At 41.8% G+C, this 16,253-nt stretch overlaps 1 protein-coding gene across 1 annotated transcript in view; it reads right to left on the bottom strand.

Moving 5' to 3' along the window:
• The window catches only part of LOC107548306 (multiple PDZ domain protein), a gene marked incomplete at its 5' end in the record, with an annotated part of 63,253 nt that overhangs the window by 17,363 nt on the left and 29,637 nt on the right, over positions 1-16,253 (bottom strand). Inside the window, 6 exons of the mRNA XM_016228937.1 lie at positions 1,247-1,424; positions 1,518-1,787; positions 1,867-1,998; positions 3,057-3,255; positions 6,159-6,270; positions 8,260-8,337. Coding sequence (XP_016084423.1) covers positions 1,247-1,424; positions 1,518-1,787; positions 1,867-1,998; positions 3,057-3,255; positions 6,159-6,270; positions 8,260-8,337 — 969 coding nt within the window. The remainder of the gene's footprint in view (positions 1-1,246; positions 1,425-1,517; positions 1,788-1,866; positions 1,999-3,056; positions 3,256-6,158; positions 6,271-8,259; positions 8,338-16,253) is intronic.

The following is a 16,253-nucleotide window of genomic DNA, read 5'->3' as shown; positions in this document are numbered from 1 at the left end:
ATTTGGTCTTGGTGGAATAGATCTGCTACACTGCTGCTGCTGCTGCTGCTGTAGCAGAGCAAGTACCGAGACTTACTACTGCCAATACATCCACAACATGCTGCTGTGAGCATGTAAGAAATATTGCTGCTGCAAATATAACATACATGAAATAACCCCCTTATAGCGTACATGAATCACCTCGTAGCAGATTTATACAGGTGGAGCTGGGGAAGGGGGATGGTTTCTGAAGCAAGTTGCAACTGCTACAGCAGACACTAGTCATATATTTGAATGTTGAGCAGCGAGCTCATTGGCTACCGATACAGGAGACAACCAATCAGCTGTGCCATGTGATAATGATGTCATTAGGTCAGATTGAGTTAGACCTATCGGACTGCGCCATCTAGAGTTTCATGCCAGAACTCTGTATTGCTTTACATACTGTACTTAGTTGTGTTTTGGGTAACACTTTATTGAACAGTGCCCTTGTTATATACAGTGGGTACGGAAAGTATTCCTGCAAAATTGTCAACAATTCTGTGTTTTTCTGTCAATATGGGGTGGTTTGTGTACATTAATGAGGAAAGAAATTAACTTAAATGATTTTAGCAAATGGCTGCAATATAACAAAGAGTGAAAAATTTAAGGGGGTCTGAATACTTTCCGTACCCACTGTATGTTACATGTACTTACTTTAGTAATAACAGCAAATTTTGCACAATTACAAGCAACTAACCCTAATCCTGACACTATAGTAAGTATATGTTGTTAATTAATATTACTCAGTGCTTAACTGTGTAATTACACAGTAACAAGGACACTAAAGAAGGAATGGTATACTTTCTTTTACAGTCCTGTTCCACATGTACATACTATGTACTTGTTATAGTACATTAACTGGGTAACAACTAGGCACTAACTCTGAACCTACCGCTAAACCTAACCCTAACCCATGTAGTTACCTTATATTATCCAGTACTTTCTTATCCAGTACATTATAAGTATAGGGTAAGTGTACATGATATAAAATAAAGTGCAAACAAGGAAATAACTCATACTTTCATGATTTTCTGATTATAATTATTTTCTGCCAGTTTCCCTTTAAATATTTGTGTCATTAATTTTGTATTTTTTTCTGTTATTGGAATTTCAGACAGTGTCTAAAGTGGGCAGTTGACGTTACACCAATAGTTAAAGGGTACTATCTAATAAAAACACAGACACACACACACACACACACACACACACACACACACACAAACACCTGAAGAATTTGGTCTCCTTCTTTCAAAGTGCTGTCATGTGCAGCTGGACTGTCCTCTGCGATGTGTTTTACGAAGATGCCTCGTCTCATTTCTCCATTGCTCAGTCGACTGCCCATACCACGACCCCCCACCACACTGAAGCCAAGACACGTGCCCCCAGCCCTGAATAATGTTACTCTAGCACAATAAACACAACCATATCACCATTACACATGAACATACTAAAAGTGAATGTGTCGATGTTTTGTTAATGCTTTTTTTATGGGATACCTTCTAGGCTCACTCCATGAAATACCATCCTTCCCATGCGTCTCTTCTTCATCTTTTTGTCTGTCTTTTTCTCTCCCTCGTCTTTGCCCATTCTCACTCTGCAAGACCGGTCTTTCATTCATCACCTTTTTGTCTCTTTCCAGTCTTTCATTGCTTTCTCTTTGTTTAATTTGAGTGTGGTTATCTATTCCTTCATTCTCTTCTTCAGTTTGGGTCTTTCCATTCACTCCTTTACCATCCACTGTATTTTGTTGTTCAGAAATACATTCTCTAATACAAAGCAAACAAGCATTAGAACACCATCAGAAACAAGAAAACAAACAGACAAAAATATTCTCTGTCTCCTTACAGGGGTGTAAAAGGCAGCTTTTGTGAGTGCTTGGGTTGGACAGTAGCTGTTCTGTGTAATTCTATTTCCTCTTTTGATTGGGCATAGCTGGCCCTGTGCATGTCCAGGAAGGCAGCAGGCACATAAGTCACACTGATACAAAAACACACAAGCAAAATGGGTTTGATTGAAGTTGTTTTGATGAAGAATCTAATTTCAACAACCAATGAAATGTGCTGCTGGCTAGAACATAACATTTTCTTCAATTTAAAAAAAATTGAAATGACATTTAACAGACAAAATCTCTAAAGATTAAAGTACTTATGTAGTCCAATTGGAAAATATTAAATAGTTAAACTAACAACCAAAAGTTTGGGGTCAGTAATTTTTTTAAAGACATAAGTGATTAATTAAATTTATCAAAAGCGGCTGTATTTACAATGTTACAAGAATTATATTTTTAAGTAAATCTTATTTTGAACTTTCTATTAATCATAAATCCTGGAAAAAAGTATCACAGTTTAAAACTATTAAGAAGCACATGTTGTTGTCTGTGCTGACAGAATCGTGGGCAGCGTGCCGACATACAATGTATCTGTGCTTTGGGCAACCCGAGTTCGAGTTCCAGCTCCAGCTCGCAGTCCTTTCCCTATCTCTCCTACTTCATTTCCTGTCAATTTATACTGTCCTATCCTGATAAAAGGCAAAAATGCCAAAAATAAATCTTAAAAAAAAGAAGCACATGATTTCAACATTGATAATATTAATAATTAGAAACGTTTCTTTAGCACCAAATCATCAATGTTTTCTGAAGGATCATGTGACACTGCAGACTAGAGTAATGTCTGCTGAAAATTCAGCTTTGCCATCACAGGAGTAAATTACATTTGACATAAAATAAAAAACTATTATTTTAAATTGTAATGATATTTCACAATAGTGCTGTTTTTACTGTATTTTTGATGAAATACAGTAAATGCACCCTGGTAAGCATGATAATCTTCTTTTAAAAACATGAATGAATATATTTGTTTGCTTGTTTGTTCATATACAATTCTAACAAATATATTTTGTGAAAATAAAAATATCACCACTTGTTTGATATACTATAATACATTTTCATGTGCATTAAATTTATAGAAAAACTAGAAGTCAGAGTTAGGTTCCTATTTAGATAAAGCTTGCCAGTGTGTGCGTGTGTGTGTGAGCACCTGAGATCAGGTCCGATCAGTGAATGTCTGCGTAGCATCGCTCTGGCTTGTGCCTTGGTCAGGTCGGTGGTGGATTCTCCATTGATGGCAACAATTCCATTGCCCACTGCCAGTCTCCCGTCTTTACTGATCGACCCGCCATGAACCACAGAGCGGATTATCATGCCTGAACCATCCCTTAAAGCACTCACTGTCATTCCTACACACACACACACACACACACACACACACACACACACACATGTCATGTGCATAGTCACCTGAGGTATGTACTTATTTTGTCACAAGTTGTCCTATGTATTTTTCATTTTATATTTTTGTTCATTACCTTTTACATCTTTGCTGTTTATTAATTGTTTTACTGCATGCCAAAAAACCTATAATAAGGTTATTTTCTCACAAACCACCCCATATAGGGTGAAAAGGCCAGCATGAATTAAATAAACTAAATCTTTTTTTTTTTTTTTGCTTGCATAATAACAGTGGAATTGTTCAACTGCTATTTTTGTAGCCGAGACTATAAGATATGTGCCTGTACAGAAACAGGCTTTCAAAAATAAACCTAAACTGATAAATATTCACTGAAGTAAAAAGTGTGACAACTAGCCCCAGGCTCTCCCAACAGTGAATATTTTAAGTGTATATATACATTTAGTCATTTTTATTTAAACAAGATCCTTATAAGCAACATAAGTGTGTGTTAAAGTGTGGGAGTGATCACAGCTCAACAATGGAAGTTTAATCACATCAGATATTTCTTTAAAACTACAAATGGAATATCACCATTGGCTAATTGTCATTTCCATACCCAGCGAACCCCTTAACTGTCTGTCTTATCAATTCAAACTCTCTTGTTCAAAGCAAATGTAAGATTATTTCTAAGTAACAATGAAAGTGTCAGCGTACAATGTAGAGTCAGTGCATTTGATATGGTCTCAATACTCCTCACTCACCTTTATGGCATATAAAGTGTTGGTTTTGACTCATGTTGTATTAAAATCACAGAGTGTGCCTTCAACAATTCATTTTACGAATATTGAATTGAGCTAATGAACTTCAAACAGTGACGCTGACTTCATTGTGGGTGTAAAGTGACTGGTTGGCTTTGTACTATTTTTTGCTCTTACAAATCTGTCTAAATTGCTCTCAATTTGAAGCATGCACCATGCAAGCCTATATTAAATATAATATGCAGCTGATTTATGAATAATTAGGAGTCCATGCAATGAGAAAACACATGCAATATGAACACACACGATAGCTAACAAGCAAGGAAATACACACCAATCATGAAGACAACACTATGGTCGTAAAGAATTTGAGATTCATCGATTTTGAAGTTTTTATTTTCAATCTGAACATCCATTTAATCAGGTTTCTTGTCTGAACAGTCAAATTACAGTACAATCATAGTGCGCTAGTTACAGAAGTGCACATTTGACCATGTAAAGCACAGCACAGGACAGGACAGAGATGACACAAGAGAACACCAGAACAAAAGACACAACACATCACGATTTATAATCTCTATTCCATCATCCAACATAAATACCTGACTCATAAATAACTGACTGAAAAGTTAATAAAAAATCAAGATGAAATGGGATGCTGAATTAAATAATACTCATGCAGAGCTTTGTCAAATTGATGAATATTCATTGGAATAAATACTTCATCAAAAAGAAAAAAAAAATAGAAAGATCAAGTTTGAATGGAAACCGCAACTTTTATATTCTTCTCTGAGAGTTATGATTTTGCCAATGAGATGGTGTAGTTGCATGGATACACTGCAGGGCTTAACAATTACGGTGGCCTGAGGCCAGTGTGAGATATTCGGGGCAGTTAACAGGAATGTCACTTACGCTATTGGGTCACGTATTCTGTGATGCATTCATTATTATTCCTGCAAATTATGCTGAAATACATCCACAGTGTAAAGTTATGTAGCTGACATAAATAAAGCTTTATCAAAATTGTGAGTGATTTGTAAAAATGAATGGGGTAAAGATTTCGAACAAATCATGGCATGCCTTCATTTAAGTGTGTTTATGAATTTATAGGTTTTAATGGAGTTGTAATGGTATGGTTGTAAAAGTTCCCGCTATTTTTGCTTAAAAATATAATCATTAATTAAATTATTAGTAATTTAATCAGATTAATAATTGAACTTGTTTAATGGAAATACAAAAAATATATATTTTAAATTAATATAAAAATATACTACTGTTAAACTTTTAATAGTTTGGGGTCAGTAAGATTGTTTAATGTTTTTGAAAAGTCTCTCGCTCACTACGATGCATTTATTTTGGTCAAAAATACAGTAAAAACTGTAATACTGTGAAATATTATTACAATTTAAAAGATTATTACAATTTCTATTTGACTATATTTTAAAATTTAATTTATTCCTGTGATGGCAAAGCTGGATCTTCAGCAGTCATTACTCCAGTCTTCAGTTTTATACCATTTTAATATGCAGATTTGATGCTCAAGAAACATTTCTTATTATTATCAATGTTGGAAAAAAAATGGTGCTGCTTTATGTATGTTTGTATGTATTTATTTATTTAGTGGAAATCATGCTACATATTTGTCAGGATTCACTGATAAACAGAAAGTTCAAAAGAAAGGCATTTCTTTTTATTTTTACAATATTTTTTAAAGAAATAACTTAATATTTGAAATACTGGAAATACTGTGAAAACAGTGTGCAGGGCAAGTTCAAATCAGAAATACTAGCTTGATGGGGCCAGCAAAAAAATAACTTTTTTGTTGAGCCCTCCAATGCATCATGTACAGTATAGATTGACTTGACTGAAAACATCAAATAAAAACACATATTCTAAGAAATCACAACTATTAAAAAAAAACATACATACAAACTAAAGTACATGCTAGTTAGCAAAAAAGTTATGTAAAACGTCATATCATGTACTAATACAAAACTTTACATCCCTATGTAATATATTGCATGTGTACAACATCTATACACACATACAAACACAAGTTAGAGGTCTCTCACGGAATTCACCTCTCTGTGAAACATACTGAGGATTAATAAGAAGACAGATAGGAATAGTGTAATGAACAGGGTTAACATACCCAGACTAGAGTTTCCCCTGACTATAGTTATGGTTCTCTCATAGCCACTTGAGGGGATGGTGACATGTTTAGCATCAGCCTCCATCTTGCTGTTCTGAGAGTGGGAATTTGTCTAGAACACAAACAGAGAAAGCATCAGGCATCTTTACGCAGTGAAACGGCCTATTTCCTCCGCATATGCGGTAAATGGAAAGCAAAAAGAATCTCTGGAGCTGCTAAGAGCCCTTTTAAACATCTGTCCTGCAGCAATGCTTCATTTCCTGTGCTGAAAGTATTTATTTAGTACACAGGCATCGAGTTCTCGAGAGAGATCCCTGGCGAGTCGGTGCCAGTGAATGTGTGACTGAATGACATTCATAGCAACAAGAACAATCCTCTGATGAGCAATTTCTTGCACTTTTTTTAAGTTGTCAACAGATGATGTCAGATACAGTCCTTGCTGTCAAGACAAGAAATACAGTTTTCTAATGTTCACTAACTTCTTCCGAATCCTGACCCAATGTATCAAACCCAGAACATTGCTAGGATCCAAAATAACCTCTTGCCAAAGGCCAAATGCAAGTAAGAATGCATTTCACGGAAACAGAAGTCTCCTATGCTCACTAGGGCTGCAATTACTTGATCAAATACAGGGAAAAATTATATTATTGCTTAAAAAATTTAATAAATTATTAAATAAGTTATCAAATAGAAAACTGGATTTTCAGGAGTCATACTTCAGTCTTCAGTGTCACATGATACTTCAGAAATCATTCTAATATACTGATTTGATGCTCAGAAAACATTTCTCATTATTATAAATGCTGAACAGTTGTGCTGCTAAATATTTTTGAGGAAACTGTGATACTTTTTATCCCCAGGAATCTTTGATGAATAGAAGGAACAGTATTTGTTTCAAATATAAATATTTTGTAATATTATAAAACATTTTTCTGTAAATTTTGATTTGAATTTAATGCATGCTTGCAGATTGAAGTATAAAATAAAATCTAAAGTGAAAATAAAGAAATAGAAAACAATTACTGACACCCAAATTTTTTAATGGTAGTGTACATTAGTAGAAGATATTGTCAGAATATGATAACAAAATACAAAAAGATTACATCCATTATCATTAGTTAATGAGGTAGATTTCATGAAATAACAATTAACACCAGGTTTTTTACAGCCTGTATCTAGGTTAATGTTGTTCTATAATACTAATGTTCATTTGTAATTCGTGTTTGTTCATTAAAAATTAATTTACACAAATTAAAATGTTAAAAATATATTAGTATACTGTATGTAGAACTGAACTTTAGCCCAGATTAACAAATCTCATAAAAGCATTATGTTAGCTTCTAAAACTTACTGAAAAAGTATTCCCAAGAATATTCATAGTTTATTACAATAAAGAGATTTTAGTTTATCTACATTTTATCCCCTCCAGATTTCCATGTGGTGACACATAAGTGGAATAGCCTGCAGGGTTTGTCACCAATATGCAAGAAACACGCTGATAAATAAACAGATTTTTTTTTAATTCTGTAAAATACATGAAATGCTACATACAATTTGTTCACCACTGGCAGATATGGCAAAAATGTTAATAATACACAATGATACAGTCAATAACAAAACATTTAAATGTGTTCTCAACAAGCCATCCAAACGAATGAGTACTTTACACACTTGCAGTCTGGAGTAAACCAAAACCCTCAGGTGAATAAGAGATGATGTCACGCAAATCCTGTCAACAAATATCCTCAACATTTAAACCCTGGCAGCTAGAATGACCACACTGAATTAGATCAGTGGAAAAAAAACACTTTCTCTTTTGCCAAATAACTGCTTGAGTGCAACAAGCCCAAAACAACCACTGTTTACTAAATCAATTGCTGTAGGAACCCACAAAAATATACCATTCTGAAGTAGGAAGTCTAAACTTTACACTGTGCTGTAAACAACCAACCAATCTACCGAGTTTAAGCTTGAAAAACAAATGTCAAGAGTCAGTGAAATGAAGTAGCTTCATGTAGCTCAGATGTTAACACCACAGCACTGTTACAAAACAGATCACATCAGTATTAAAGCAGGTATAGCAATATATAGCCTACTGTACCTGCAAAGTGCCGTGCTGGTTATGTTCTGAGTGGCAGTTGCCTTTTACATCAGCTCCTGTGTCCTGAGTGTCATTTTCCTGTCAATCACAAAGTTGTATTAAATCTCCTACTCAGAAATCTTGTCCCACTCCTCTCTTTATCTGGACACAATCACATATGCACTCGTCAGACGGTAAACTTTTGCAAAGAAAAAGAAAAAAAAAAATGTTCCCAGCACTAGCTAAACCCGATTTCAGAGTCGTGGGACACATAAACACAAATGCACCACTTGTTTTAGGAGGCTGGTGTTAGAATTCAAGAGACATCAATTATTGAAAGATTCCAGTAACCAGAGACTCATGAGCCACAGTTACTGAGACCCAGTTCACAACAAAGACCACCATCAGACTAAAGCAGATTTCCAATAATAATACTCTAAAATAACACCCATAGATTAGGTCAAAAACATTAAACTTACTTGGAATATACAAGATGACAGATGCAACGCAATTAGATATCATTCTAAACAAAGAAATTTGTTATATTGCAGCCATTTGCTAAAATCATTTAAGTTAATTTTTTTCCTCATTAATGTACACACAGCACCCCATATTGACAGAAAAACACAGAATTGTTGACATTTTTGCAGATTTATTAAAAAAGAAAAACTGAAATATCACATGGTCCTAAGTATTCAGACCCTTTGCTCAGTATTTAGTAGAAGCACCCTTTTGATCTAATACAGCCATGAGGAAAAAAATTAACTTAAATGATTTTAGCAAATGGCTGCAATATAACAAAGAGTGAAAAATGTAAGGGGGTCTGAATACTTTCCGTACCCACTGTATATATATATATATAGAATATATATAAAACTGGGACATGGATCACGTGGGGGAGGAAAACATGAGACACAGGACTGACAAATGTCCCAGTTTTCCCATGTTGATTTGATTCCAGGTGTGTCTCGTGATTTCCTTGATTAGTTTCCATGTGTATTTAAGCCCTGTGTTTCCTGAGTCCTGTCTTAAACGTCCTTTGGTTTCTTTACTACGTGTGTGCTAATAAATCCTTTTTCCTATATTCTCCGATGTCTCCTCGCTCCTTCGCTCCTCATCTCAGACACAGAGTAGCAGCAGATCGTGACAGAAGACAGCACCGATAACAGTAATCGGCGTCCCTTCTCCTCGTTTTTGTTTCCAGTTTTTGAAAGTCTTTTATTTTCTTGTTTTTTCCCCACCGCGATCATGGAAATCGCTACTCGATTCATTGCCCTAGCCCGTAGTGATCTCCCCATCATCGAGTATGCCTGGGAGTCGGCTTTAGATGATGTCACCATAAACTCTCTGTTCTGGCACGGTGCCAATTACCATCGCCCCGTGGACCTCCCAGACACCACGGGACTAAGCTGGAGGGAAGGGATCCTCTGGTGTCTGGGAGCTCTGAAGTCAAGACCGCCGGTTGCGGCATTCTCAAGTCCGCAGGCCATTCCTAAGGCAAGCCTGCCGGCCGCAGCATTCTCAAGCCCCCCGGTTGCTCCGAAGTCAAGACCGCCAGCCGCGACATTCTCAAGCCCGCTGGCCGCTCCGAAGTCTAGTCCGCCGGCCGTTCCTCAGTCAAACCCTCCAGCCGCTTCATGTTCACGTCCGCCAGCCGCTCCATTGTCAAGCCCGGCGGTCGCTCAGCTCTCAAGCCTGCTGGCCACGCCATTTACCTCTAACCAAAGGAGGAGGATGAGGAGAAAAAGACTGTTCTCCTCCCTCATCCTAGCCCCAGAGCTCGTTCAAATAAATTAACAAAAACAATTTTTTAAGTTTGGGCTCCTAAACATTAGATCACTCTCACCCAAAGCAGTTATTGTAAATGAAATGATCACAGATAATCATTTTGATGTACTCTGCTTGACTGAAACCTGGCTAAAACCTAATTGGTCTAAATTATCTTGGTATATTATATTGATTATATTGGTCTAAATGAGTCTACTCCACCAAGCTACTGTTATAAGCATGAGCCCCGTCAGACTGGTCGTGGCGGCGGTGTTGCAACAATATATAGTGATATTCTCAATGTTACTCAGAAGACAGGATACAGGTTTAACTCATTCGAAATACTAATGCTTAATGTTACACTGTCAGATATGCAAAAAAATCTATTGTATCTCTTGCTCTGGCTACTGTGTATAGACCACCAGGGCCGTATACAGATTTCCTAAAAGAATTTGCAGATTTCCTCTAAGACCTATTAGTTAGCGCTAATTGTCGGAGATTTTAACATTCACGTTGATAATACAAATGATGCATTAGGACTTGCGTTTACTGACCTAATAAATTATTTTGGAGTCAAGCAAAACGTCACGGGGCCCACTCATCGTTTTAGTCATACGCTAGATTTAATTATATCGCATGGAATTGATCTGAACTGAGCTGGATGATGACATCACTGAATTGAATGATGAACTGTCTTTAACTGAAAAATTAGTGTTTACTATTGTCATTTTGCATTATTGACACACTATTTTCCTAATTAATGCGGTTCAGTTGCTTTGACACAATCTTTATTGTTAAAAGCGCTATATAAATAAAGGTGACTTGACTTGACCAGAGCTCGCTCCAGTGTCGGCTCCAGCCCCAGAGCTCACTCCAGTGTCGGCTCCAGCCCCAGAGCTGGCACACCCGCGCCTGGTTCTGAAGGAGCCGTTCCTAGCCACGCGGAACCGCGACTTAATCCGCCTGCTCCATACTCGGGTGAGCCCAACTCATGCCGGTCATTCCTGTCCCAATGCTCGCTGACTTTTACTCTCCAGCCTTCTTGTTTCCCCACGGAGCAATCCAGGGTAGCGTTCGTCATCACGCTCTTGGTGGGTCAAGCGAGAGAGTGGGGAACGGCCATGTGGGATAGCGAGCATGACTGCTGTTTGTCCTTTGAGGCATTCTCGAAGGAGTTGCGCAAGGTGTTTGATCTCTCGGCGTGGGGAATTGAGGCGGCACGAGCCCTGTCGCTGCTCCAGCAGGGACAGCAGTCCATGTCCGGTTACTCCATTGAATTCTGCACGCTCACCGCATCCTGCGGCTGGAATGAGAAGGCACTCTGGGATCACTTCCTTCACGGCCTGGCTGAGCACGTGAAGGACGAGATCTATTCCCTTGAGCTGCCTTCTGGCTTGGATGGATTGGTCGATCTCGCCATTCGGGTCGATGACCGGATGGCTCTCCGTTCCCGGCACCGAAGAGGGGGGATTCCCCGCGAGCACATCACTGGGGCGGTTAGTAGCGGCGTGTGACACGCTGTCTCAACCCCTCATCCTCCCGGAGGAGGAGCCCATGCAAGTCGGGAGAGCACGGCTGATCATAGGGGAGCGACGGCGTCGCCTGGCCAATCAGCTGTGTCTCTACTGTGGGGAGGCGGGCCATGTTGCAGCGGCATGCCCTGTTGCGGGGCGAGGCTCATCACGCAGGGGAGAGCGCATGGTGAGCGTCACTACTACTTGACTGCCATCTGGTGGTCGGTCAGAGTTTCAAGCTTCATTACAGTTTGAGGGAGCTGTCTTCCAAGTTTCCACGTTAATCGACTCTGGAGCGGAGGGCGACTTCATGGATTCCAGATTGGCTACACGTCTGGGGATTTCGTCCGTTGCCCTGGCTGAGCCTATTTCTGCCAGGACCCTTTGTGGCACCCATCTCACTAATATTACCCATGTCACTAAATTCGTCACGCTAACCTTGTCTGGTAATCATGCCGAGGAGATCCGATTCCTCCTTATTCATTCGCCCACCGCTCCAGTGGTGTTGGGTCACACCAGGTTTTTTTAACATAACCCCCATATTGATTGGGCTCGCGGGGCGATTAGGGCTTGGAGTCCTTTCTGTTTAGCTCAGTGTTTAGGTGCTGCATTTTCCCCAGTCTTGTCTTGTTCTGTGTTGCAGGAGGAGCCGGTGAGCCTGGCAGATGTACCGGAGGCTTACCATGACTTGAGAGCGGTTTTCAGTAAGTCCCGAGCTTCATCTCTGCCTCCGCATCGCCCGTGCGATTGACCTGTTGCCTGGCACTTCTCCACCTAGGGGGCGCCTATACTCTCTGTCCGGTCCAGAGAGAGAGACCGTGGAGAGGTATATATACGATTCTCTGGTAGCAGGCATTATCCGCCCCTCTTCCTCTCCAGCTGGGGCAGGGTTCTTCTTTGTGGAGAACAAGGATGGTTCGCTGCGCCCCTGCATTGACTATCGGGGCTTGAATGACATCACGGTAAAGAATCGTTATCCTTTGCCGTTGATGTCATCGGCCTTCGAGCTCTTGCAGGGGGCAACCATCTTTACAAAGTTGGACCTCTGCAGTGCTTATCACTTGGTTCGGATTAGGGAGGGGGACGAATGGAAGACCGCCTTTAACACCCATATGGGGCATTTTGAGTATTGGGTTATGCACTTCGGGGTTTCTAACTCACCGGCGGTCTTTCAGGCACTCGTCAACGACGTGCTCAGAGACATGGTCGATCAGTTTGTTTTTGTTTACATCGACGACATCCTGATCTTCTCCCAGAACGAGCACGAGCATGTCCAGAACGTCAGGCAAGTGCTCTAGCGGCTGCTGGAGAATAGTCTATTCGTCAAGTTGGAGAAGTGTGAGTTTCATGCACGGTCGGTTCCGTTCCTGCGGTTTATTCTCTCGCCTGAAGGTATCCGAATGGATCTCGCCAAGGTAAAGGCTGTTGCTGATTGGCCCACCCCAGATAGTCGTAGATCGGTCCAGCGTTTTTTGGGGTTTGCCAATTTTTACAGGCGGTTCATTCGGAACTTTAGCCAGGTCGCCCTTCCTCTGACTGATCTCACCTCCACTAAGAAATGATTCTGTTGGTCAGCGCAGGCCCAAACTGCGTTTGAGACATTAAAGAGTCGATTTATTTCGGCCCCTATTTTAACCACCCCTGACCAGTCTCATCAGTTCATTGTGGAGGTGGATGCGTCGGAGGTGGGGGTTGGGGCAGGTCTGTCTCAGAGATCATCTTCAGACGAGAAAATACATCCCTGCGCTTTTCTTTCCCTTCGTTTAACCCCCCGCGGAATGGAACTACGACATCGGGAATAGGGAGTTACTAGCTGTCAAGCTGGCGCTGGAGGAGTGGCGCCACTGGTTAGAGGGAGCGGGGTTTCCGTTTATCGTTTGGACTGACCATAAGAATCTGGAGTATATCCGCACCGCCAAGAGAACAAATTCCAGGCATGCTCGCTGGGCATTATTTTTTGGATGTTTCAGGTTTACCATTTCTTATCGCCCGGGCTCTAAGAATGGTAAACCTGACACGCTGTCGTGAATCTTTGAGGCTGAGCCTAGTCCCACCCTCCCCGTGGCTATTCTGCGTCCCGAACGGGTTGTGGCGGCGGTCACCTGGGGGGTGGAGTCCAAGGTCCCCAAGGTGCTACGCGACTCGCACATGTAGGTTAATCAAGCAACAGTTTTGGTGGCCGTCTGTGGCTCGGGATGCTCGGCGGTTTGTGACGGCCTGTCCGATTTGTACTGTGGGTAAGGGCTCCAATCGACCCCCAGCAGAGCTACTCCAGCCATTGTCGGTCCCTTCGCGGCCCTGGTCACACATAGCGATGGACTTTGTTACTGGCTTGCCTCCATCTAGTGGCAAGTCGGTAGTTCTCACGGTGGTGGACAGGTTCTCAAAGGCAGTCCATTTTATTCCCCTCCCCAAATTGCCTTCAGCGAGGGAGACAGCGACGATTGTCGCATTCATGGCCTCCCGGTGAACGTGGTTTCTGACAGGGGTCCCTAGTTTGTGTCTAAGTTTTGGTGAGTGACTACAAACCTATCCTCCCGATATCACCCGCAGACTAACGGTCAGGCCGAGCATGCCAACCAGGATTTGGAGAGTCCTCTGTGTGGCGTCTGCTGAACCGTCATCTTGGAGTTCCAGGTTAACCATGGTCGAGTACGCGCATAACTCCCTCCCGGTCTCGTCTACGGGTCTATCTCCCTTCCAGTGCTGTTTAGGCTACCAGCCACCATTATTCCCCTCCCAAGAATCCGATGCCGTTGTTCCTTCCGCGCATGCATTTATTCAGAGATGCCTCCGTACATGGAGGATCGCCAGAGAACCATTTTATTCCCCTCCCCAAATTGCCTTCAGCGAGGGAGACAGCGACGATTGTCGCATTCATGGCCTCCCGGTGAACGTGGTTTCTGACAGGGGTCCCTAGTTTGTGTCTAAGTTTTGGTGAGTGACTACAAACCTATCCTCCCGATATCACCCGCAGACTAACGGTCAGGCCGAGCATGCCAACCAGGATTTGGAGAGTCCTCTGTGTGGCGTCTGCTGAACCGTCATCTTGGAGTTCCAGGTTAACCATGGTCGAGTACGCGCATAACTCCCTCCCGGTCTCGTCTACGGGTCTATCTCCCTTCCAGTGCTGTTTAGGCTACCAGCCACCATTATTCCCCTCCCAAGAATCCGATGCCATTGTTCCTTCCGCGCATGCATTTATTCAGAGATGCCTCCGTACATGGAGGATCGCCAGAGAAGCCCTCACTCGGACTGGCGAGAGGAACAAGGCATCGGCGGACCGTCACCGTACTAAGCCCCCACTTTATGTGTGTGGTCAGAGAGTCTGGTTGTCGTCTAAGGACATCAACTTCAGACTGTCCTCACGTAAACTGGGACCCAAATTTGTTGGACCATTTATGATCACTAAGGTGCTCAGTCAGTCAGTGCGACTCATTTTAACCCCACAGTTTAAAAGGATCCAACCGGTTTTCCATGTTTCCAAAATCAAACCCGTCTTTCACTCCCCCCTTCAGCCTTTGACCTCCGCCCCTCCCCCTCCCAGGCTTATCGATGGGTCGCCAGCCTATACTGTGCGGCGGCTAATTGATGTGAGGCGGAGGGGTAGAGGTCACCAATACCTGGTATACTGGGAGGGGTATGGTCCGGAGGAGAGATGTTGGATTCCGGCTCGCGACATTCTGGCTCGCGCTCTCATCGATCAGTTTCATCAGCGTCATGGTAGGTCCTCCGGGGAGATGGGGGGTACTGTCACAGTGCAGGGTGCCTTCTCGGCTTACCCTGGGGTCTGTATTGTCCTGTCATGTTCGGTAGCTCGTGGTTGGGGCAATCAGCACTGATCTCGCAGCGGGGGTTCGCGGATCACGAGCTGACTCTCCCCCACCTGTCGCTCATTCCCCCACTCCCTTATATGTCTCTGCCTGTCTGTCTTTTGTTTGATTGTAGATTGTTTTGTCCTTGCTCGTGTCTTTGTGTGACTTGTGGGTGCAAGCAATGTCTGACCCTCTGTTCTCCTGTGCTCAAAGACTCGTAATACGGAGATCTGGCAGCTCGAGTGGTCCGCAGTGTCTGCCGGCCGGCTCTGGAATCTCCGCTCACTTGAGCAGCAGTTAACTATTGTTTATGTTATTTTGTGTTTTGTGGCGAGAATAAAGACCCTCCTTTCTCACTACTCTGCATCTGAGTCCTCTCTCTATCCCAGACACTGACAGGTATATTACAATAAACAGTTTTGTATGTACAGGTATATTATGTGCAAATTTGAGGTGTAGACTAAGTATGTGTGTTAGATAAATAAGTGTATGAGTGTATAAATAGTGTTGTGTGTTCCACAGTTATTGTCAAGTGTTCATGAGATGGATTGCCTGAGGGAAGAAACTGTTCCTGTGTCTGGTTGTTCTAGTGCTCAGAGCTCTGTAGCATCGACCAGATGTCAACAGTTCAAAGAGGGAGTGTGCTGGATGTGAGGGGTCCAGAGTGATTTTGCTAGCCCTTTTGCTCATTCTGGATGAGTACTATTCTTGAAGAGAAGGGAGGGTTGTACCAATGATTCGCTCAGCAGTCCGGACTACCCTCTGTAGTCTTCTGAGGTCAGATTTGGTAGCTGAGCTGAACCAGACAGTTATAGAAGTGCAGAGGATGAATTCAATGATAGCAGAGTAGAACTGTTTCAGCAGCTCCTGTGGCAGGTTGAACTTCCTCAGCTGGCGAAGGAAGTACAACCTCTGCTGG

This window comes from Sinocyclocheilus grahami, unplaced genomic scaffold (assembly GCF_001515645.1).
Source record: "Sinocyclocheilus grahami isolate Dianchi unplaced genomic scaffold, SAMN03320097.WGS_v1.1 scaffold346.1, whole genome shotgun sequence".
Classification (NCBI taxonomy): Eukaryota; Metazoa; Chordata; class Actinopteri; order Cypriniformes; family Cyprinidae; genus Sinocyclocheilus; species Sinocyclocheilus grahami.
The sequence above is the reverse complement of the archived record's forward strand: the minus strand, read 5'-3'. Positions and strand labels throughout refer to the sequence as shown.